General features: G+C 44.0%; 1 protein-coding gene across 1 annotated transcript; it reads left to right on the forward strand.

Annotated features, from left to right (window-relative positions):
• The first annotated feature begins 7057 nt into the window (after positions 1-7057).
• LOC118965059 lies at positions 7058-11443 on the forward strand. Its single transcript, XM_036981807.1, has 5 exons — positions 7058-7106; positions 7306-7742; positions 7989-8151; positions 10389-10430; positions 11338-11443. The coding sequence occupies exons 1-5, from the start codon at positions 7058-7060 to the stop codon at positions 11397-11399; spliced, it is 753 nt and encodes a 250-aa protein (XP_036837702.1). The 3' UTR covers positions 11400-11443.
• Positions 11444-20450: the final 9007 nt, after the last annotated feature.

Here is a 20450-nt window from a genome sequence, read left to right on the forward strand (position 1 = left end):
ATCACTGCTCTAGATAGAATCACTGCTCTAGTTAGGATCACTGCTCTAGATAGAATCACTGCTCTAGATAGAATCACCCCTCTAGATAGGATCACTGCTCTAGTTAGGATCACTGCTCTAGTTAGGATCACTGCTCTAGTTAGGATCACTGCTCTAGATAGAATCACTGCTCTAGATAGAATCACTGCTCTAGTTAGGATCACTGCTCTAGTTAGGATCACTGCTCTAGATAGAATCACTGCTCTAGATAGGATCACTGCTCTAGATAGAATCACTGCTCTAGTTAGGATCACTGCTCTAGATAGAATCACTGCTCTAGATAGAATCACCCCTCTAGATAGGATCACTGCTCTAGTTAGGATCACTGCTCTACTTAGGATCACTGCTCTAGATAGAATCACTGCTCTAGATAGAATCACCCCTCTAGATAGGATCACTGCTCTAGTTAGGATCACTTCTCTAGTTAGGATCACTGCTCTAGATAGAATCACTGCTCTAGATAGAATCACCCCTCTAGATAGGATCACCCCTCTAGATAGAATCACTGCTCTAGATAGGATCACTGCTCTAGATAGGATCACCCCTCTAGATAGGATCACTGCTCTTAATTAAGAAGAAACCCCAACACTGCTCTAGATAGGCTCACTGCTCTTTATTAAGAAGAACCCCACACACTGCTCTAGATAGGATCACTGCCCTAGATAGGATCACTGCTCTAGTTAGGATCACTGCTCTAAATAGGATCACTACTCTAGATAGGTTCACTGCTCTAGTTAGGATCACTGCTCTCGATAGGATCACTGCTCTAGTTAGGATCACTACTCTAGATAGGATCACTGCTCTAGATAGGATCACTGCTCTAGTTAGGATCACTGCTCTAGTTAGGATCACTGCTCTAGATAGAATCACTGCTCTAGATAGAATCACCCCTCTAGATAGGATCACTGCTCTAGTTAGGATCACTGCTCTAGATAGAATCACTGCTCTAGATAGGATCACTGCTCTAGATAGAATCACTGCTCTAGTTAGGATCACTGCTCTAGATAGAATCACTGCTCTAGATAGAATCACCCCTCTAGATAGGATCACTGCTCTAGTTAGGATCACTGCTCTAGTTAGGATCACTGCTCTAGATAGAATCACTGCTCTAGATAGAATCACCCCTCTAGATAGGATCACTGCTCTAGTTAGGATCACTGCTCTAGTTAGGATCACTGCTCTAGATAGAATCACTGCTCTAGATAGGATCACTGCTCTAGATAGAATCACTGCTCTAGTTAGGATCACTGCTCTAGATAGAATCACTGCTCTAGATAGAATCACCCCTCTAGATAGGATCACTGCTCTAGTTAGGATCACTGCTCTAGTTAGGATCACTGCTCTAGATAGAATCACTGCTCTAGATAGAATCACCCCTCTAGATAGGATCACTGCTCTAGTTAGGATCACTGCTCTAGTTAGGATCACTGCTCTAGATAGAATCACTGCTCTAGATAGAATCACCCCTCTAGATAGGATCACCCCTCTAGATAGAATCACTGCTCTAGATAGGATCACTGCTCTAGATAGGATCACCCCTCTAGATAGTATCACTGCTCTTAATTAAGAAGAAACCCCAACACTGCTCTAGATAGGCTCACTGCTCTTTATTAAGAAGAACCCCACACACTGCTCTAGATAGGATCACTGCCCTAGATAGGATCACTGCTCTAGTTAGGATCACTGCTCTAAATAGGATCACTACTCTAGATAGGTTCACTGCTCTAGTTAGGATCACTGCTCTAGATAGGATCACTGCTCTAGTTAGGATCACTACTCTAGATAGGATCACTGCTCTAGATAGGATCACTGCTCTAGTTAGGATCACTGCTCTTTATTAAGAAGAAACCCCAACACTGCTCTAGATATGATCACTGCTCTTTATTAAGAAGAACCCCACACACTGCTCTAGATAGGATCACTGCTCTAGATAGGATCACTGCTCTTTATTAAGAAGAAACCACAACACTGCTCTAGATAGGATCACTGCTCTAGATAGGATCACTGCTCTTAATTAAGAATAAACCCCAACACTGCTCTAGATAGGCTCACTGCTCTTTATTAAGAAGAACCCCACACACTGCTCTAGATAGGATCACTGCCCTAGATAGGATCACTGCTCTAGTTAGGATCACTGCTCTAAATAGGATCACTACTCTAGATAGGTTCACTGCTCTAGTTAGGATTACTGCTCTAGTTAGGAGCACTACTCTAGATAGGATCACTGCTCTAGATAGGATCACTGCTCTAGATAGGATCACTGCTCTTTATTAAGAAGAAACCCCAACACTGCTCTAGATATGATCACTGCTCTAGAGAGGATCACTGCTCTAGATAGGATCACCCCTCTAGATAGGATCACTGCTCTAGTTAGGATCACTGCTCTAGTTAGGATCACTGCTCTAAATAGAATCACTGCTCTAGATAGGATCACTGCTCTAGATAGAATCACTGCTCTAGTTAGGATCACTGCTCTAGATAGAATCACTGCTCTAGATAGAATCACCCCTCTAGATAGGATCACTGCTCTAGTTAGGATCACTGCTCTAGTTAGGATCACTGCTCTAGTTAGGATCACTGCTCTAGATAGAATCACTGCTCTAGATAGAATCACTGCTCTAGTTAGGATCACTGCTCTAGTTAGGATCACTGCTCTAGATAGAATCACTGCTCTAGATAGGATCACTGCTCTAGATAGAATCACTGCTCTAGTTAGGATTACTGCTCTAGATAGAATCACTGCTCTAGATAGAATCACCCCTCTAGATAGGATCACTGCTCTAGTTAGGATCACTGCTCTAGATAGAATCACTGCTCTAGATAGAATCACCCCTCTAGATAGGATCACTGCTCTAGTTAGGATCACTGCTCTAGTTAGGATCACTGCTCTAGATAGAATCACTGCTCTAGATAGAATCACCCCTCTAGATAGGATCACCCCTCTAGATAGAATCACTGCTCTAGATAGGATCACTGCTCTAGATAGGATCACCCCTCTAGATAGGATCACTGCTCTTAATTAAGAAGAAACCCCAACACTGCTCTAGATAGGCTCACTGCTCTTTATTAAGAAGAACCCCACACACTGCTCTAGATAGGATCACTGCCCTAGATAGGATCACTGCTCTGGTTAGGATCACTGCTCTAAATAGGATCACTACTCTAGATAGGTTCACTGCTCTAGTTAGGATCACTGCTCTAGATAGGATCACTGCTCTAGTTAGGATCACTACTCTAGATAGGATCACTGCTCTAGATAGGATCACTGCTCTAGTTAGGATCACTGCTCTTTATTAAGAAGAAACCCCAACACTGCTCTAGATATGATCACTGCTCTTTATTAAGAAGAACCCCACACACTGCTCTAGATAGGATCACTGCTCTAGATAGGATCACTGCTCTTTATTAAGAAGAAACCACAACACTGCTCTAGATAGGATCACTGCTCTAGATAGGATCACTGCTCTTAATTAAGAATAAACCCCAACACTGCTCTAGATAGGCTCACTGCTCTTTATTAAGAAGAACCCCACACACTGCTCTAGATAGGATCACTGCTCTAGTTAGGATCACTACTCTAGATAGGATCACTGCTCTAGATAGGATCACTGCTCTAGATAGGATCACTGCTCTTTATTAAGAAGAAACCCCAACACTGCTCTAGATATGATCACTGCTCTAGATAGGATCACTGCTCTAGATAGGATCACTGCTCTTTATTAAGAAGAAACCACAACACTGATCTAGATAGGATCACTGCTCTAGATAGGCTCACTGCTCTAGATAGGATCACTGCTCTTTATTAAGAAGAAACCCCAACACTGCTCTAGATAGGATCACTGCTCTAGATAGGACCACTGCTCTTTATTAAGAAGAAACCCCAACACTGCTCTAGATAGGATCACTGCTCTAGATATGATCACTGCTCTAGATAGGATCACTGCTCTTTATTAAGAAGAAACCCTCACACTGCTCTAGATAGGATCACTGCTCTAGATAGGATCACTGCTCTAGATAGGATCACTGCTCTTTATTAAGAAGTAACCCCAACACTGCTCTAGATAGGATCACTGCTCTTTATTAAGAAGAAACCCACACACTGCTCTAGATATGACCACTGCTCTTTATTAAGAAGAAACCCCAACACTGCTCTAGATAGGATCACTGCTCTAGATAGGACCACTGCTCTTTATTAAGAAGAAACCCCAACACTGCTCTAGATAGGATCACTGCTCTAGATATGATCACTGCTCTAGATAGGATCACTGCTCTTTATTAAGAAGAATCCCTCACACTGCTCTAGATAGGATCACTGCTCTAGATAGGACCACTGCTCTTTATTAAGAAGAAACCCCAACACTGCTCTAGATAGGATCACTGCTCTAGATATGATCACTGCTCTAGATAAGATCACTGCTCTTTATTAAGAAGAAACCCTCACACTGCTCTAGATAGGATCACTGCTCTAGATAGAATCACTGCTCTAGATAGGATCACTGCTCTAGATAGGCTCACTGCTCTAGATAGGATCACTGCTCTTTATTAAGAAGAAACCCCAACACTGCTCTAGATAGGATCACTGCTCTAGATAGGACCACTGCTCTTTATTAAGAAGAAACCCCAACACTGCTCTAGATAGGATCACTGCTCTTTATTAAGAAGAAACCCTCACACTGCTCTAGATAGGATCACTGCTCTAGATAGGACCACTGCTCTTTATTAAGAAGAAACCCCAACACTGCTCTAGATAGGATCACTGCTCTAGATATGATCACTGCTCTAGATAAGATCACTGCTCTAGATAGGATTACTGCTCTAGATAGGATCACTGCTCTAGATAGGATCATTGCTCTAGATAGGATCACTGCTCTAGATAGGATCACTGCTCTTTATTAAGAAGAAACCCCCACACTGCTCTAGATAGGATCACTGCTCTTTATTAAGAAGAAACCCCAACACTGCTCTAGATAGGATCACTGCTCTAGATATGATCACTGCTCTAGATAGGATCACTGCTCTTTATTAAGAAGAAACCCCCACACCGCTCTAGATATGATCACTGCTCTTTATTAAGAAGAAACCCTCACACTGCTCTAGATAGGATCACTGCTCTAGATAGGATCACCGCTCTAGATAGGATCACCGCTCTAGATATGATCACCGCTCTAGATAGGATCACTGCTCTAGATGCACGGTGTTTCCTCTGACACATTGGTGCGGCTGGCTTCCGGGTTGGATGCGCGCTGTGTTAAGAAGCAGTGCGTCTTGGTTGGGTTGTGTTTCGGAGGACGCGTGACTTTCGACCTTCGTCTCTCCCGAGCCCGTACAGGAGTTGTAGCGATGAGACAAGATAGTAATTACTAACTACAATTGGATACCACGAAATTGGAGAGAAAAGGGGGTAAAATAAAATTCAAAAATTAAATAACGAGAATAAAGAGATTCAAAATGCAGATGTTTATTTAAACTCCATTTTAGTTGCACCTTCCTCCAGCCCCACGACCACGGGTAAAACCTTGCTGAAATTATCAAATTCATAGACCGAGCTATGGATGCAAGGACTGACCATCCATGATATCAAATTATTATAGTTAACGATGTTTTAGCTAAAAAACACCTACATCAAATCAAATCAAATGTTATTGGTCACATACACGTGTTTAGCAGATGTTATTGTGGGTGTAGCGAAATGCTTGTGATTTTAGCTCCGACAGTACAGTAATATCTAACAATTTCACAACAATACACGCAATGCAAACAAATCTAAAGTAAAGGAATGGAATTAGTAACCCAGCTCCACATGTTAACTTAGTAGAAACCCAGCTCTACATGTTAGCTTTGTAGAAACCCAGCTCCACATGTTAACTTAGTAGAAACCCAGCTCCACATGTTAACTTAGTAGAAACCCGCATTTCTTTAGTAGATAGACAGGCGCTGCAGATTATACTGCCATCGTCGCGGAGACAGAGGCAAAGGAGATGTATGTGTATGTAGCCCATGTATCTGATGCTGTCTAGCCATAAATATTATGGCATGTCATACTCTTTTTGGCCAGACAGCATCAGATGCATGGGTTACATATAGTAAGACAGAGGGGGCGCTGTTTCGCTCGCTCATATGCTTTCTCCTGGTGAGATAGTTTCAGCCATTTGAAACATAGGAACAGTTGGCGGGTGCACAGTGCACTGTCCGGATGCTGGGTATTATTTTTGGATGAATATGCGACGGTTATCTACTTTTTGAAGTGAAAATTAAATGGCTGGTTGTGTTCATGGTACATTAAAATGTGTTTTTTTACATTTAAATGACATGTCTTTACTATAAATCCATCAGAATGGCTTCTTCCTGGGTCCTCCAAATCACTGAGCCCACCCCTGCCGTTGTGATTGGTTCCTGAGCCCACCCCTGCCGATGTGATTGGTTCCTGAGCCCACCGCTGCCGTTGTGATTGGTTCCTGAGTCCACCCCTGCTGATGTGATTGGTTCCTGAGCCCACCCCTGCTGATGTGATTGGTTCCTGAGTCCACCCCTGCTGATGTGATTGGTTCCTGAGCCCATAAGATTAGATTTTTAAATGTATAAAATCCTCATTGTTTTTTCTGTAAAACCTGTGATGAAGGCTGAACTGCGTTGGTTTTACTTTTAACACAAAGAAGCTTTCTTATCAGCTTCCACTGTCCCACTCAATTAAATGCTATTAACAATACCTATGTCTGTAGGGGTGGCCCGCAAGATGTTATTTCTGCATTGCAGGTGTGATTGAATTACATGATCCCAAACTTTAGGTACCTTCCCTGCAATGGTAACTATGGATTTAGTACACAACGCCAATGGTCAAGTCAGGACAAGTCATTAAAAACAAAAGTGATATTTCATTTAGCAGACAGACTCCTCTTCTGCAGTGTGAGGTATCTCTGGTGCCGATCAGAGATATTATGGGGGTATAGTTATAATAACCTGTAGACAGTCACCTGCCAGACCAATGTGGGGCAAACTGTTGACCGTTATTGGTAGAAAGATGGCAGCACTGTCTCTTGGACTGGTGATGTCACAGCTGGTTGTCAGAGGTAAGTCTCCTACCGAAAATCTAGATCAGGATAGGAATAGAATTTAATAGAATTGGTAATACCTGGTATTACCTGGTGACTTCTCAATTACAAAAGTGGATAAATACTATGTAAAAATGTGTAAATATTAAGTAACAACCTTTTTCAACATTACATTTCTGATTAAATACCAAGTATACTTTGGTACGTCTAAAGTGAGCACTTGTTATCGATCTGTATGTGACTCTAACTCTAGGCAGTGCAGTTAAAGTCGATCTGTATGTGACTCTAACCCTAGGCAGTGCAGTTAAAGTCGATCTGTATGTGACTCTAACCCTAGGCAGTGCAATTAAAGTCGGTCTGTATGTGACTCTAACCCTAGGCAGTGCAGTTAAAGTCGGTCTGTATGTGACTCTAACCCTAGGTAGCGCAGTTAAAGTCGATCTGTATGTGACTCTAACCCTAGGTAGCGCAGTTAAAGTCGATCTGTATGTGACTCTAACCCTAGGCAGTGCAGTTAAAGTCCTGTCTCAGCCGGGGAACACAGTACAGTTTCCATGTGACTACAGCTATGAAGACCACCAGGACATCCCACAGCTGTCTGTCCAGTGGAGAGGCCCGAGCAACACGCTCCTCTGTCACTACATCAAACACAAGGTGTGGAACGCTGTGTGTACGTTTTGTCTGTTGTGGTTTTTACCCTGTAAGCCAGAGCGCCAAAGACATAACGTCCATTTTAGGTGAAAACAGTTTCGATAGAGCATGGGCGTTTGTCGTGAGTACGATTCCCGCTGGGACCACCCTTATGAGAAAAAATAAATATATGCATGCATTACTGTAATTTGCTCTGGATAAAAGCGTTTGCTAAATTGCATATATTGTTATATTATATGTTATGTTAAGGTCTTCCGGAACTGCACCCAGGGCTACTCACTGGACTACACGCCTAGGAAGATCACTCTGAGCATCACAGAGGTCAGAACGCAAGACTTCGGATCTCACGTCTGCTCCGTTAGCAAGAGACACGAGTTCACGGACTTTAGCATCGAGCTAGCCGTGAAGACAGGTGAGTTGGTTTGTCTATATTGTCTGATTTTAGCATCGAGCTAGCCGTGAAGACAGGTGGGTTGGTTTGTCTATATTGTCTGACTTTAGCATCGAGCTAGCCGCGAAGACATGTAAGTTGGTTTGTCTATATTGTCTGACTTTAGCATCGAGCTAGCCACGAAGACGGGTGAGTTGGTTTGTCTATATTGTCTGACTTTAGCATCGAGCTAGCCACGAAGACGGGTGAGTTGGTTTGTCTATATTGTCTGACTTTAGCATCGAGCTAGCCACGAAGACGGGTGAGTTGGTTTGTCTATATTGTCTGACTTTAGCATCGAGCTAGCCACGAAGACGGGTGAGTTGGTTTGTCTATATTGTCTGACTTTAGCATCGAGCTAGCCGTGAAGACCGGTGGGTTGGTTTGTCTATATTGTCTGACTTTAGCATCGAGCTAGCCACGAAGACGGGTGAGTTGGTTTGTCTATATTGTCTGACTTTAGCATCGAGCTAGCCACGAAGACGGGTGAGTTGGTTTGTCTATATTGTCTGACTTTAGCATCGAGCTAGCCACGAAGACGGGTGAGTTGGTTTGTCTATATTGTCTGACTTTAGCATCGAGCTAGCCACGAAGACGGGTGAGTTGGTTTGTCTATATTGTCTGACTTTAGCATCGAGCTAGCCGTGAAGACCGGTGGGTTGGTTTGTCTATATTGTCTGACTTTAGCATCGAGCTAGCCGTGAAGACCGGTGGGTTGGTTTGTCTATATTGTCTGACTTTAGCATCGAGCTAGCCATGAAGACAGGTGTGTTGGTTTGTCTATATTGTCTGACTTTAGCATCGGGCTAGCCGCGGAGACAGGTGAGTTGGTTTGTCTATATTGTCTGACTTTAGCATCGAGCTAGCCGTGAAGACAGGTGAGTTGGTTTGTCTATATTGTCTGACTTTAGCATCGAGCTAGCCGCGGAGACAGGTGAGTTGGTTTGTCTATATTGTCTGACTTTAGCATCGGGCTAGCCGCGGAGACAGGTGAGTTGGTTTGTCTATATTGTCTGACTTTAGCATCGGGCTAGCCGTGAATACAGGTGGGTTGGTTTGTCTATATATGTCTGACTTTAGCATCGGGCTAGCCGCGGAGACAGGTGAGTTGGTTTGTCTATATTGTCTGACTTTAGCATCGGGCTAGCCGCGGAGACAGGTGAGTTGGTTTGTCTATATTGTCTGACTTTAGCATCGGGCTAGCCGCGGAGACAGGTGAGTTGGTTTGTCTATATTGTCTGACTTTAGCATCGAGCTAGCCATGAAGACAGGTAAGTTGGTTTGTCTATATTGTCTGACTTTAGCATCGAGCTAGCCATGAAGACAGGTGAGTTGGTTTGTCTATATTGTCTGACTTTAGTATCGGGCTAGCCGCGGAGACAGGTGAGTTGGTTTGTCTATATTGTCTGACTTTAGCATCGGGCTAGCCGCGGAGACAGGTGAGTTGGTTGGTCTATATTGTCTGACTTTAGCATCGGGCTAGCCGCGGAGACAGGTGAGTTGGTTTGTCTATATTGTCTGACTTTAGTATCGGGCTAGCCGCGGAGACAGGTGAGTTGGTTTGTCTATATTGTCTGACTTTAGTATCGGGCTAGCCGCGGAGACAGGTGGGTTGGTTTGTCTATATTGTCTGACTTTAGCATCGAGCTAGCCATGAAGACAGGTGAGTTGGTTTGTCTATATTGTCTGACTTTAGTATCGGGCTAGCCGCGGAGACAGGTGAGTTGGTTTGTCTATATTGTCTGACTTTAGTATCGGGCTAGCCGCGGAGACAGGTGAGTTGGTTTGTCTATATTGTCTGACTTTAGCATCGAGCTAGCCGCGGAGACAGGTGAGTTGGTTTGTCTATATTGTCTGACTTTAGCATCGAGCTAGCCGCGAAGACAGGTGAGTTGGTTTGTCTATATTGTCTGACTTTAGCATCGGGCTAGCCGCGGAGACAGGCGAGTTGGTTTGTCTATATTGTCTGACTTTAGCATCGGGCTAGCCACGAAGACAGGTGAGTTGGTTTGTCTATATTGTCTGACTTTAGCATTCGGGCTAGCCGTGAAGACAGGTGGGTTGGTTTGTCTATATTGTCTGACTTTAGCATCGAGCTAGCCATGAAGACAGGCGAGTTGGTTTGTCTATATGGTCTTTAATTTGTTTCTACTTTGTTTATGTGTTTGTGTGTATTTGCATCTTCTCATGGGGAGTTTGGTATTTTTCTGTGTCTTTAGATCCCATCACTTCCTTACCGACGAACAGGTGGGCTCAGTCAGGTAAATTCACAGAATGTATACAGTAGGTCTAATGTGTGGGATGGGCAACTGTGTGGGATGGGCAACTGTGTGGGATGCGTTTTGAAGGCCCTCGGATTAATAAAACAAATATTATATTAATAAAAAGATGATATATATTTATTTCTTTTATTTTTATTTTTACCCCCTAATTTCGTTGTATTCAATTGTTAGTAGCTACTATCTTGTCTCATCGCTACAACTCCTGTACGGGCTCGGGAGAAACGAAGGTCGAAGGTCAACCCAACCAAGCCGCACTGCTTCTTAACACAGCGCTCATCCAACCCGGAAACCAGCTGCACCAATGTGTCGGAGGAAACACAGTGCACCTGGCAACCTTGGTTAGCCCACACTGCGCCCGGCCTGCCACAGGAGTCGCTGGTGCGGAATGAGATAAGGACACCCCTACCGACCAAACCCTCCCTAACCCGGACGACGCTAGGCCAATTGTGCGTCGCCCCACGGACCTCCCGGTCGCAGCCGGTTACGACAGAGCCTGGGCACGTACCCAGAGTCTCTGGTGGCACAGCCCTTAACCACGGCGCCACCCGGGAGGCCCCCATTAAATATTTTTTCAACTCAACTTACTGTAGTAGAATACACAAGGTGCCATTTGAAAATGTGTCTGTGCATCAGCGGTTTTTCCTCTTGTTGTCAGTCACTGATCGTCTCTTAATTAGTCATGTCAGATTTCTAACTTAGTCTAGAGGCCAGCTAATCTAAATGTAGTAATCCTGGTGGAATTACCAGCCAGGGGGCCCCATTGACTTTGTTATTCAGTCTCACTCAGATATTAAAAACAACAAACATTTCTATCCACTCCATGGCAAAATGTGTAGAATTAAACGAAATGTGCTTTTTTTTCTGTCTGTCATTGTTTCCCTCCTAGGTCTTCCTGAGGGACATCTTGTTGTCCTTGTCTGCTCTGTGTTGGTCAGCACCTGGGGATGAACAGTAAAAATACTGGGAAAATAAAGAACAGATTGAGATGACACTTTTATATATATAAATATTGTAATTAGAAATAATAAAGAATATAAGCTTCATAAACGTTGTACTCTGAAACATTAACTCTATTTATTAAATATGTGTGTGTGTGTGTGTGTGTGTGTGTGTAATCTGTGTAGGCTGAGGATGTTAATGCTGTGACTGGACCTAATTGGTTATCCGTTTCAGTGTGTGTGTGTGTGTAACAGTTTCAGCTAACCAGTGTGGTGCCGTATGCAGAGTCACAGTTCATGACAGCTCAGAATTTTTTAATATCACCTTTATTTAACCAGGTAGGCAAGTTGAGAACAAGTTCTCATTTACAACTGCGACCTCTGGCCAAGATAAAGCAAAGCAGTTCGACACAAACAACAACAGAGAGTTACACATGGAGTAAAACAAACATAGTCAATAATACAGTATAAACAAGTCTATATACGATGTGAGCAAATGAGGTGAGATAAGGGAGGTAAAGGCAAAAAAGGCCATGGTGGCAAAGTAAATACAATATAGCAAGTAAAACACTGGAATGGTAGATTTGCAGTGGGAGAATGTGCAAAGTAGAAAATGAAATAATGGGGTGCAAAGGAGCAAAATAAATACAGTAGGGAAAGAGGTAGTTGTTTGGCCTAAATTATAGATGGGCTATGTACAGGTGCAGTAATCTGTGAGCTGCTCTGACAGCTGGTGCTTAAAGCTAATGAGGGAAGTAAGTGTTTCCAGTTTTTCAGAGATTTTTGTAGTTCGTTCTAGTCATTGACAGCAGAGAACTGGAAGGAGAGGCGGCCAAAGGAAGAATTGATTTTGGGGGTGACCAGTGAGATATACCTGCTGGAGCGTGTGCTACAGGTGGGTGCTGCTATGGTGACCAGCGAGCTGAGATAAGGTGGGCTTTACCTAGCAGGGCCTTGTAGATGACCTGGAGCCAGTGGGTTAGGCGACGGATATGAAGCGAGGGCCAGCCAACGAGAGCATACAGGTCGCAGTGGTGGGTATATATGGGGCTTTGGTGACAAAACGGATTGCACTGTGATAGACTGCATCCAATGTATTGAGTAGGGTATTGGAGGCGATTTTGTAAATTATATCGCCGAAGTCGAGGATCAATAGGATGGTCAGTTTTACGAGGGTATGTTTGGCAGCATGAGTGAAGGAGGCTTTGTTGTGAAATAGGAAGCCAATTCTAGATTTAACTTTGGATTGGAGACGCTTAATGTGAGTCTGGAAGGAGAGTTTACAGTCTAACCATATGACTCTGGTCTATAGTAGTGCACTATATAGGGAATAGAACTCTGGTCTATAGTAGTGTACTATATAGGGAATAGGGCTCTGGTCTATAGTAGTACCACTATATAGGGAATAGGGCTCTGGTCTATAGTAGTGTACTATATAAGGAATAGGGCTCTATAGTAGTGTACTATATAGGGAATATGGCTCTATAGTAGTGTACTATATAGGGAATAGGGCTCTATAGTAGTGTACTATATAGGGAATAGGGCTCTATAGTAGTGTACTATATAGGGAATAGGGCTCTATAGTAGTGTACTATATAGGGAATAGGGCTCTATAGTAGTGTACTATATAGGGAATAGGGCTCTATAGTAGTGTACTATATAGGGAATAGGGCTCTATAGTAGTGTACTATATAGGGAATAGGGCTCTATAGTAGTGTACTATATAGGGAATAGGGCTCTATAGTAGTGTACTATATAGGGAATAGGGCTCTATAGTAGTGTACTATATAGGGAATAGGGCTCTATAGTAGTGTACTATATAGGGAATAGGGCTCTATAGTAGTGTACTATATAGGGAATAGGGCTCTATAGTAGTGTACTATATAGGGAATAGGGCTCTATAGTAGTGTACTATATAGGGAATAGGGCTCTATAGTAGTGTACTATATAGGGAATAGGGCTCTATAGTAGTGTACTATATAGGGAATAGGGCTCTATAGAAGTGTACTATATAGGGAATAGGGCTCTATAGTAGTGTACTATATAGGGAATAGGGCTCTATAGTAGTGTACTATATAGGGAATAGGGCTCTATAGTAGTGTACTATATAGGGAATAGGGCTCTATAGTAGTGTACTATATAGGGAATAGGGCTCTATAGTAGTGTACTATATAGGGAATAGGGCTCTATAGTAGTGTACTATATAGGGAATAGGGCTCTATAGTAGTGTACTATATAGGGAATAGGGCTCTATAGTAGTGTACTATATAGGGAATAGGGCTCTATAGTAGTGTACTATATAGGGAATAGGGCTCTATAGTAGTGTACTATATAGGGAATAGGGCTCTATAGTAGTGTACTATATAGGGAATAGGGAGCCATTTGAGATGCACATGTATTTCCATTCTTTTGATTTACTATTTACAATTGATATGCAGTGATTCACTGTCTGTTTGTCTGCCTGCTTGTCTCTCAATGTCTGTCTGTCTGTCTGCCTGCCTGCCTGCTTGTCTCTCAATGTCTGTCTGTCTGTCTGCTTGTCTCTCTGTCTGTCTGCTTGTCTCTCAATGTCTGTCTGTCTGTCTGTCTGTCTGCCTGCCTGCCTGCCTGCCTGCCTGCTTGTCTCTCAATGTCTGTCTGTCTGTCTGCTTGTCTCTCTGTCTGTCTGCTCGTCTCTGTCTGTCTGTCTGCCTGCTTGCTTGTCTGTCTGTCTGTCTGCCTGCTTGTCTCTCAATGTCTGTCTGTCTGTCTGTCTGCTTGTCTCTCTATGTCTGTCTGTCTGCTTGTCTCTCAATGTCTGTCTGTCTACCTGTCTCTGTCTGTCTGCCTGCCTTTCGGCCTGCTTGTCTCTCAATGTCTGTCTGTCTGTCTGCCTGCTTGTCTCTCTATGTCTGTCTGTCTGTCTGTCTGCCTGCCTGCCTGCTTGTCTCTCAATGTCTGTCTGTCTGTCTGCTTGTCTCTGTCTGTCTGTCTGCCTGCTTGTATTTCTGTCTGTCTGTCTGCCTGCTTGTCTCTCAATGTCTGTCTGTCTGTCTGCTTGTCTCTGTATGTCTGTCTGTCTGTCTGTCTGCTTGTCTCTGTCTGTCTGTCTGTCTGTCTGTAATCCTCCACTGACTCATTTGATTATTGAATTACTTTACTCTGTAGCTCAGTCTAGGCTTCAGTGTCCAACAATGATATAGTCCTTTAACTACAATGATATAGTCCTTTAACTACAATGATATAGTCCTTTAACTACAATGATATAGTCCTCTACTACAATGATATAGTCCTTTAACTACAATGATATAGTCCTTTAACTACAATGATATAGTCCTTTAACTATGGTGATATAGTCCTTTAACTATGGTGATATAGTCCTTTAACTACAATGATATAGTCCTTTCACTAAAGAACTGCTCACTCATGTTTCCTAGGAAGGCTGGCACAGCACAGCACAGGACAGGATGTTACTAAGCTAGTAGTGTTTAAGGAGAGAGAGGGTGCTGTCTGCATTCTGTACATGGCTGGTATGTGTTATATAGTATGTGTTATGACTGATATACACTAAATCAAATCACATTGTATTCCTCTCAAGCTTGGTAAACAACAGGTGTAGACTAACAGTTAAATTGCTAGTGTTTTGTCATGTGCCTTTTACTGAGGAGTGGCTTCCGTCTGGCCACCCTACCATAAAGGCCTGATTGGTGGAATGCTGCAGAGATGGTTGTCCTTCTGGAAGGTTCTCCCATCTCCACAGAGGAACTCTGGAGCTCTGTCAGAGTGACCATCGGGTTCTTGGCCCTTCTCACCCCTGATTGCTCAGTTTGGTCGGGCGGCCAGCTCTAGGAAGAGTCTTGGTGGTTCTAAACTTCTTTCATTTAAGAATGATGGAGGCCACTGTGTTCTTGGGGACCTTCAAAGCTGCAGAATTTTAGTTGGTACCTTTCCCCAGATCGTTGTCTCGACACAATCCTGTCTCACAGCTCTATGGACAATTCCTTCAACCTCATGGCTTGGTTTTTGCTCTGACATGCACTGTCAACTGTGGGACCTTTTATGTAGACAGGTGTGTGCCTTTCCAAATCATGTCCAATCAATTACGTTTACCACAGGTGGACTCCAATCAAGTTGTAGAAACATCTCAAGGATGATCAATGGAAAAAGGATGCACCTGAGCTCAATTTCGAGTCTCATAGCAAAGGGTCTGAATACTTGAATAAGGTATATATATATTTTTTTAAATTTGTCTTTTTTTTTTTTTTTTCGGCTCACATGGCTAAATGGTAACATTATGTAAGGCTTTATGTAATCTGCTCCAGAGCTCAGCAACAGCACAGTGAATGACATCCTCTTCCTGGAGCTGAGCAGAATGGCTGCCATCAGCTTCACATGGCTCTGGCTGTCTGTAATACCACGTCTCACCACTAAGGGGCAGCACCACCCTTAACCCTGAGCCAAACTAATGGTGTCTAACCTACAGTATGTCTATGGGGTGTCTAACCTACAGTATGTCTATGGGGTGTCTAACCTACAGTATGTCTATGGGGTGTCTAACCTACAGTATGTCTATGGGGTGTGTAACCTACAGTATGTCTATGGGGTGTCTAACCTACAGTATGTCACATTAACCTGGGGTACGTGTGAGTGCATAAAAGCCTGACTGTCTGTAGTCACACGACATTCAATGATGGTCCTGCAGAATAGCGGCCCCTACGGTGTTCTGTTCGTCTGATTGGTTGAAAAATATCTTCTTCTTTTTCGTCACTTGCTTCCTAAATCACTGGTGTAGACTGACAGTGAAATGTTTATGGTCATTTTCCAACAACACAGATAAACACAAATATATAGAAATAGTGACGAGGAATAACATGGGTATGAGGTAATAACATGGCTATATACAGGAAGTACCAGTACTGAGTCAATGTGCTGGGGTATGAGGTAATAACATGGCTATATACAGGAAGTACCAGTACTGAGTCAATGTGCTGGGGTATGAGGTAATAACATGGCTATATACAGGAAGTACCAGTACTGAGTCAATGTGCTGGGGTATGAGGTAATAACATGGCTATATACAGGAAGTACCAGTACTGAGTCAATGTGCTGGGGTATGAGGTAATAACATGGCTATATACAGGAAGTACCAGTACTGAGTCAATGTGCTGGGGTATGAGGTAATAACATGGCTATATACAGGAAGTACCAGTACTGAGTCAATGTGCTGGGGTATGAGGTAATAACATGGCTATATACAGGAAGTACCAGTACTGAGTCAATGTGCTGGGGTATGAGGTAATAACATGGCTATATACAGGAAGTACCAGTACTGAGTCAATGTGCTGGGGTATGAGGTAATAACATGGCTATATACAGGAAGTACCAGTACTGAGTCAATGTGCTGGGGTATGAGGTAATAACATGGCTATATACAGGAAGTACCAGTACTTAGTCAATGTGCAGGGGTATGAGGTAATAACATGGCTATATACAGGAAGTACCAGTACTGAGTCAACGTGCTGGGGTATGAGGTAATAACATGGCTATATACAGGAAGTACCAGTACTGAGTCAATGTGCTGGGGTATGAGGTAATAACATGGGTATATACAGGAAGTACCAGTACTGAGTCGATGTGCTGGGGAATGAGGTAATAACATGGGTATATACAGGAAGTACCAGTACTGGGTCAATGTGCAGGGGTGTGAGGGAATAACCTGGCCATATACAGGAAGTACCAGTACTGAGTCAATGTGCTGGGGTGTGAGGTAATTGAGGTTTCTATGTACATATATGTGTGTGTGTGTGTGTGTGTGTGTGTGTGTGTGTGTGTGTGTGTGTGTGTGTGTGTGTGTGTGTGTGTGTGTGTGTGTGTGTGTGTGTGTGTGGGCATATGTAGTGTGTGTAGTCTGGCTACCCCCCCCCCCCCCCCTCCTGGACAGCTGCTGCTACTCTCTGTTCTTATCTGTGCATAGTCACTTTAATAACTCTACCTAAATGTACATATTACCTCGACACCGGTGCCCCCGCACATTGACTCTGTACCGGTACCCCCTGTATATAGCCTCCACATTGACTCTGTACCGTAATACCCTGTATATAGCCTCCACATTGACTCTGTACCGGTACCCCTGTATATAGCCTCCACATTGACTCTGTACCGTAATACCCTGTATATAGTCTCCACATTGACTCTATACCGGTACCCCCTGTATATAGTCTCCACGTTGACTCTGTACCGTAATACCCTGTATATAGCCTCCACATTGACTCTGTACCGGTACCCCCTGTAAATAGTCTCCACGTTGACTCTGTACCGTAATACCCTGTATATAGCCTCCACATTGACTCTGTACCGTAATACCCTGTATATAGCCTCCACATTGACTCTGTACCGTAATACCCTGTATATAGCCTCCACATTGACTCTGTACCGGTACCCCCTGTATTTAGCCTCCACATTGACTCTGTACCGTAATAACCTGTATATAGCCTCCACATTGACTCTGTACCGTAATACCCTGTATATAGCCTCCACATTGACTCTGTACCGGTACCCCCTGTATTTAGCCTCCACATTGACTCTGTACCGTAATACCCTGTATATAGCCTCCACATTGACTCTGTACCGGTACCCCCTGTATTTAGCCTCCACATTGACTCTGTACCGGTACCCCCTGTATTTAGCCTCCACATTGACTCTGTACCGTAATACCCTGTATATAGCCTCCACATTGACTCTGTACCGGTACCCCCTGTATTTAGCCTCCACATTGACTCTGTACCGGTACCCCCTGTATATAGTCTCCACATTGACTCTGTACCGTAATACCCTGTATTTAGCCTCCACATTGACTCTGTACCGTAATACCCTGTATATAGCCTCCACATTGACTCTGTACTGGTACCCCCTGTATTTAGCCTCCACATTGACTCTGTACCGGTACCCCCTGTATATAGCCTCCACATTGACTCTGTACCGGTACCCCCTGTATATAGTCTCCACATTGACTCTGTACCGGTACCCCCTGTATATAGCCTCCACATTGACTCTGTACCGGTACCCCCTGTATATAGCCTCCACATTGACTCTGTACCAGTACCCCCTGTATTTAGCCTCCACATTGACTCTGTACCAGTACCCCCTGTATTTAGCCTCCACATTGACTCTGTACCAGTACCCCCTGTATTTAGCCTCCACATTGACTCTGTACCAGTACCCCCTGTATTTAGCCTCCACATTGACTCTGTACCAGTACCCCCTGTATATAGCCTCCACATTGACTCTGTACCGGTACCCCCTGTATATAGCCTCCACATTGACTCTGTACTGGTACCCCCTGTATATAGCCTCCACATTGACTCTGTACCGGTACCCCCTGTATATAGCCTCCACATTGACTCTGTACCGGTACCCCCTGTATTTAGCCTCCACATTGACTCTGTACCAGTACCCCCTGTATATAGCCTCCACATTGACTCTGTACCGGTACCCCCTGTATTTAGCCTCCACATTGACTCTGTACCGGTACCCCCTGTATATAGCCTCCACATTGACTCTGTACTGGTACCCCCTGTATATAGCCTCCACATTGACTCTGTACCGGTACCCCCTGTATATAGCCTCCACATTGACTCTGTACCGGTACCCCCTGTATATAGCCTCCACATTGACTCTGTACCGGTACCCCCTGTATATAGTCTCCACATTGACTCTGTACCGGTACCCCCTGTATATAGTCTCCACATTGACTCTGTACCGGTACCCCCTGTATATAGCCTCCACATTGACTCTGTACCGGTACCTCCTGTATATAGCCTCCACATTGACTCTGTACCGGTACCCCCTGTATATAGTCTCCACATTGACTCTGTACTGGTACCCCCTGTATATAGCCTCCACATTGACTCTGTACCGGTACCTCCTGTATATAGCCTCCACATTGACTCTGTACCGGTACCCCCTGTATATAGTCTCCACATTGACTCTGTACCGGTACCCCTTGTATATAGCCTCCACATTGACTCTGTACCGTAATACCCTGTATATAGCCTCCACATTGACTCTGTACCGTAATACCCTGTATATAGCCTCCACATTGACTCTGTACCGTAATACCCTGTATATAGCCTCCACATTGACTCTGTACCGTAATACCCTGTATATAGCCTCCACATTGACTCTGTACCAGTACCCCCTGTATATAGCCTCCACATTGACTCTGTACCAGTACCCCCTGTATATAGTCTCCACATTGACTCTGTACCGGTACCCCTTGTATATAGCCTCCACATTGACTCTGTACCGTAATACCCTGTATATAGCCTCCACATTGACTCTGTACCGTAATCCCCTGTATATAGCCTCCACATTGACTCTGTACCGGTACCCCCTGTATATAGCCTCCACATTGACTCTGTACCAGTACCCCCTGTATATAGTCTCCACATTGACTCTGTACCGGTACCCCCTGTATATAGCCTCCACATTGACTCTGTACCGGTACCCCCTGTATATATCCTCCACATTGACTCTGTACCAGTACCCCCTGTATTTAGCCTCCACATTGACTCTGTACCAGTACCCCCTGTATTTAGCCTCCACATTGACTCTGTACCAGTACCCCCTGTATTTAGCCTCCACATTGACTCTGTACCAGTACCCCCTGTATTTAGCCTCCACATTGACTCTGTACCAGTACCCCCTGTATATAGCCTCCACATTGACTCTGTACCGGTACCCCCTGTATATAGCCTCCACATTGACTCTGTACTGGTACCCCCTGTATATAGCCTCCACATTGACTCTGTACCGGTACCCCCTGTATATAGCCTCCACATTGACTCTGTACCGGTACCCCCTGTATTTAGCCTCCACATTGACTCTGTACCAGTACCCCCTGTATATAGCCTCCACATTGACTCTGTACCGGTACCCCCTGTATTTAGCCTCCACATTGACTCTGTACCGGTACCCCCTGTATATAGCCTCCACATTGACTCTGTACTGGTACCCCCTGTATATAGCCTCCACATTGACTCTGTACCGGTACCCCCTGTATATAGCCTCCACATTGACTCTG

The sequence above is a fragment of the Oncorhynchus mykiss genome, chromosome 6, assembly GCF_013265735.2.
Source record: "Oncorhynchus mykiss isolate Arlee chromosome 6, USDA_OmykA_1.1, whole genome shotgun sequence".
Lineage (NCBI taxonomy): Eukaryota > Metazoa > Chordata > Actinopteri > Salmoniformes > Salmonidae > Oncorhynchus > Oncorhynchus mykiss.

Bases quoted from the DNA above. Each gene is read 5' to 3' on its own strand.
- LOC118965059 (XM_036981807.1), top strand. From the start codon at position 7,058: ATGGCAGCACTGTCTCTTGGACTGGTGATGTCACAGCTGGTTGTCAGA. The intron at 7,107-7,305 runs GTAAGTCTCCTA...GTCTAAAGTGAG, and splicing joins GTCACAGCTGGTTGTCAGAG to CACTTGTTATCGATCTGTAT. The intron at 8,152-10,388 runs GTGAGTTGGTTT...CTGTGTCTTTAG, and splicing joins CGAGCTAGCCGTGAAGACAG to ATCCCATCACTTCCTTACCG.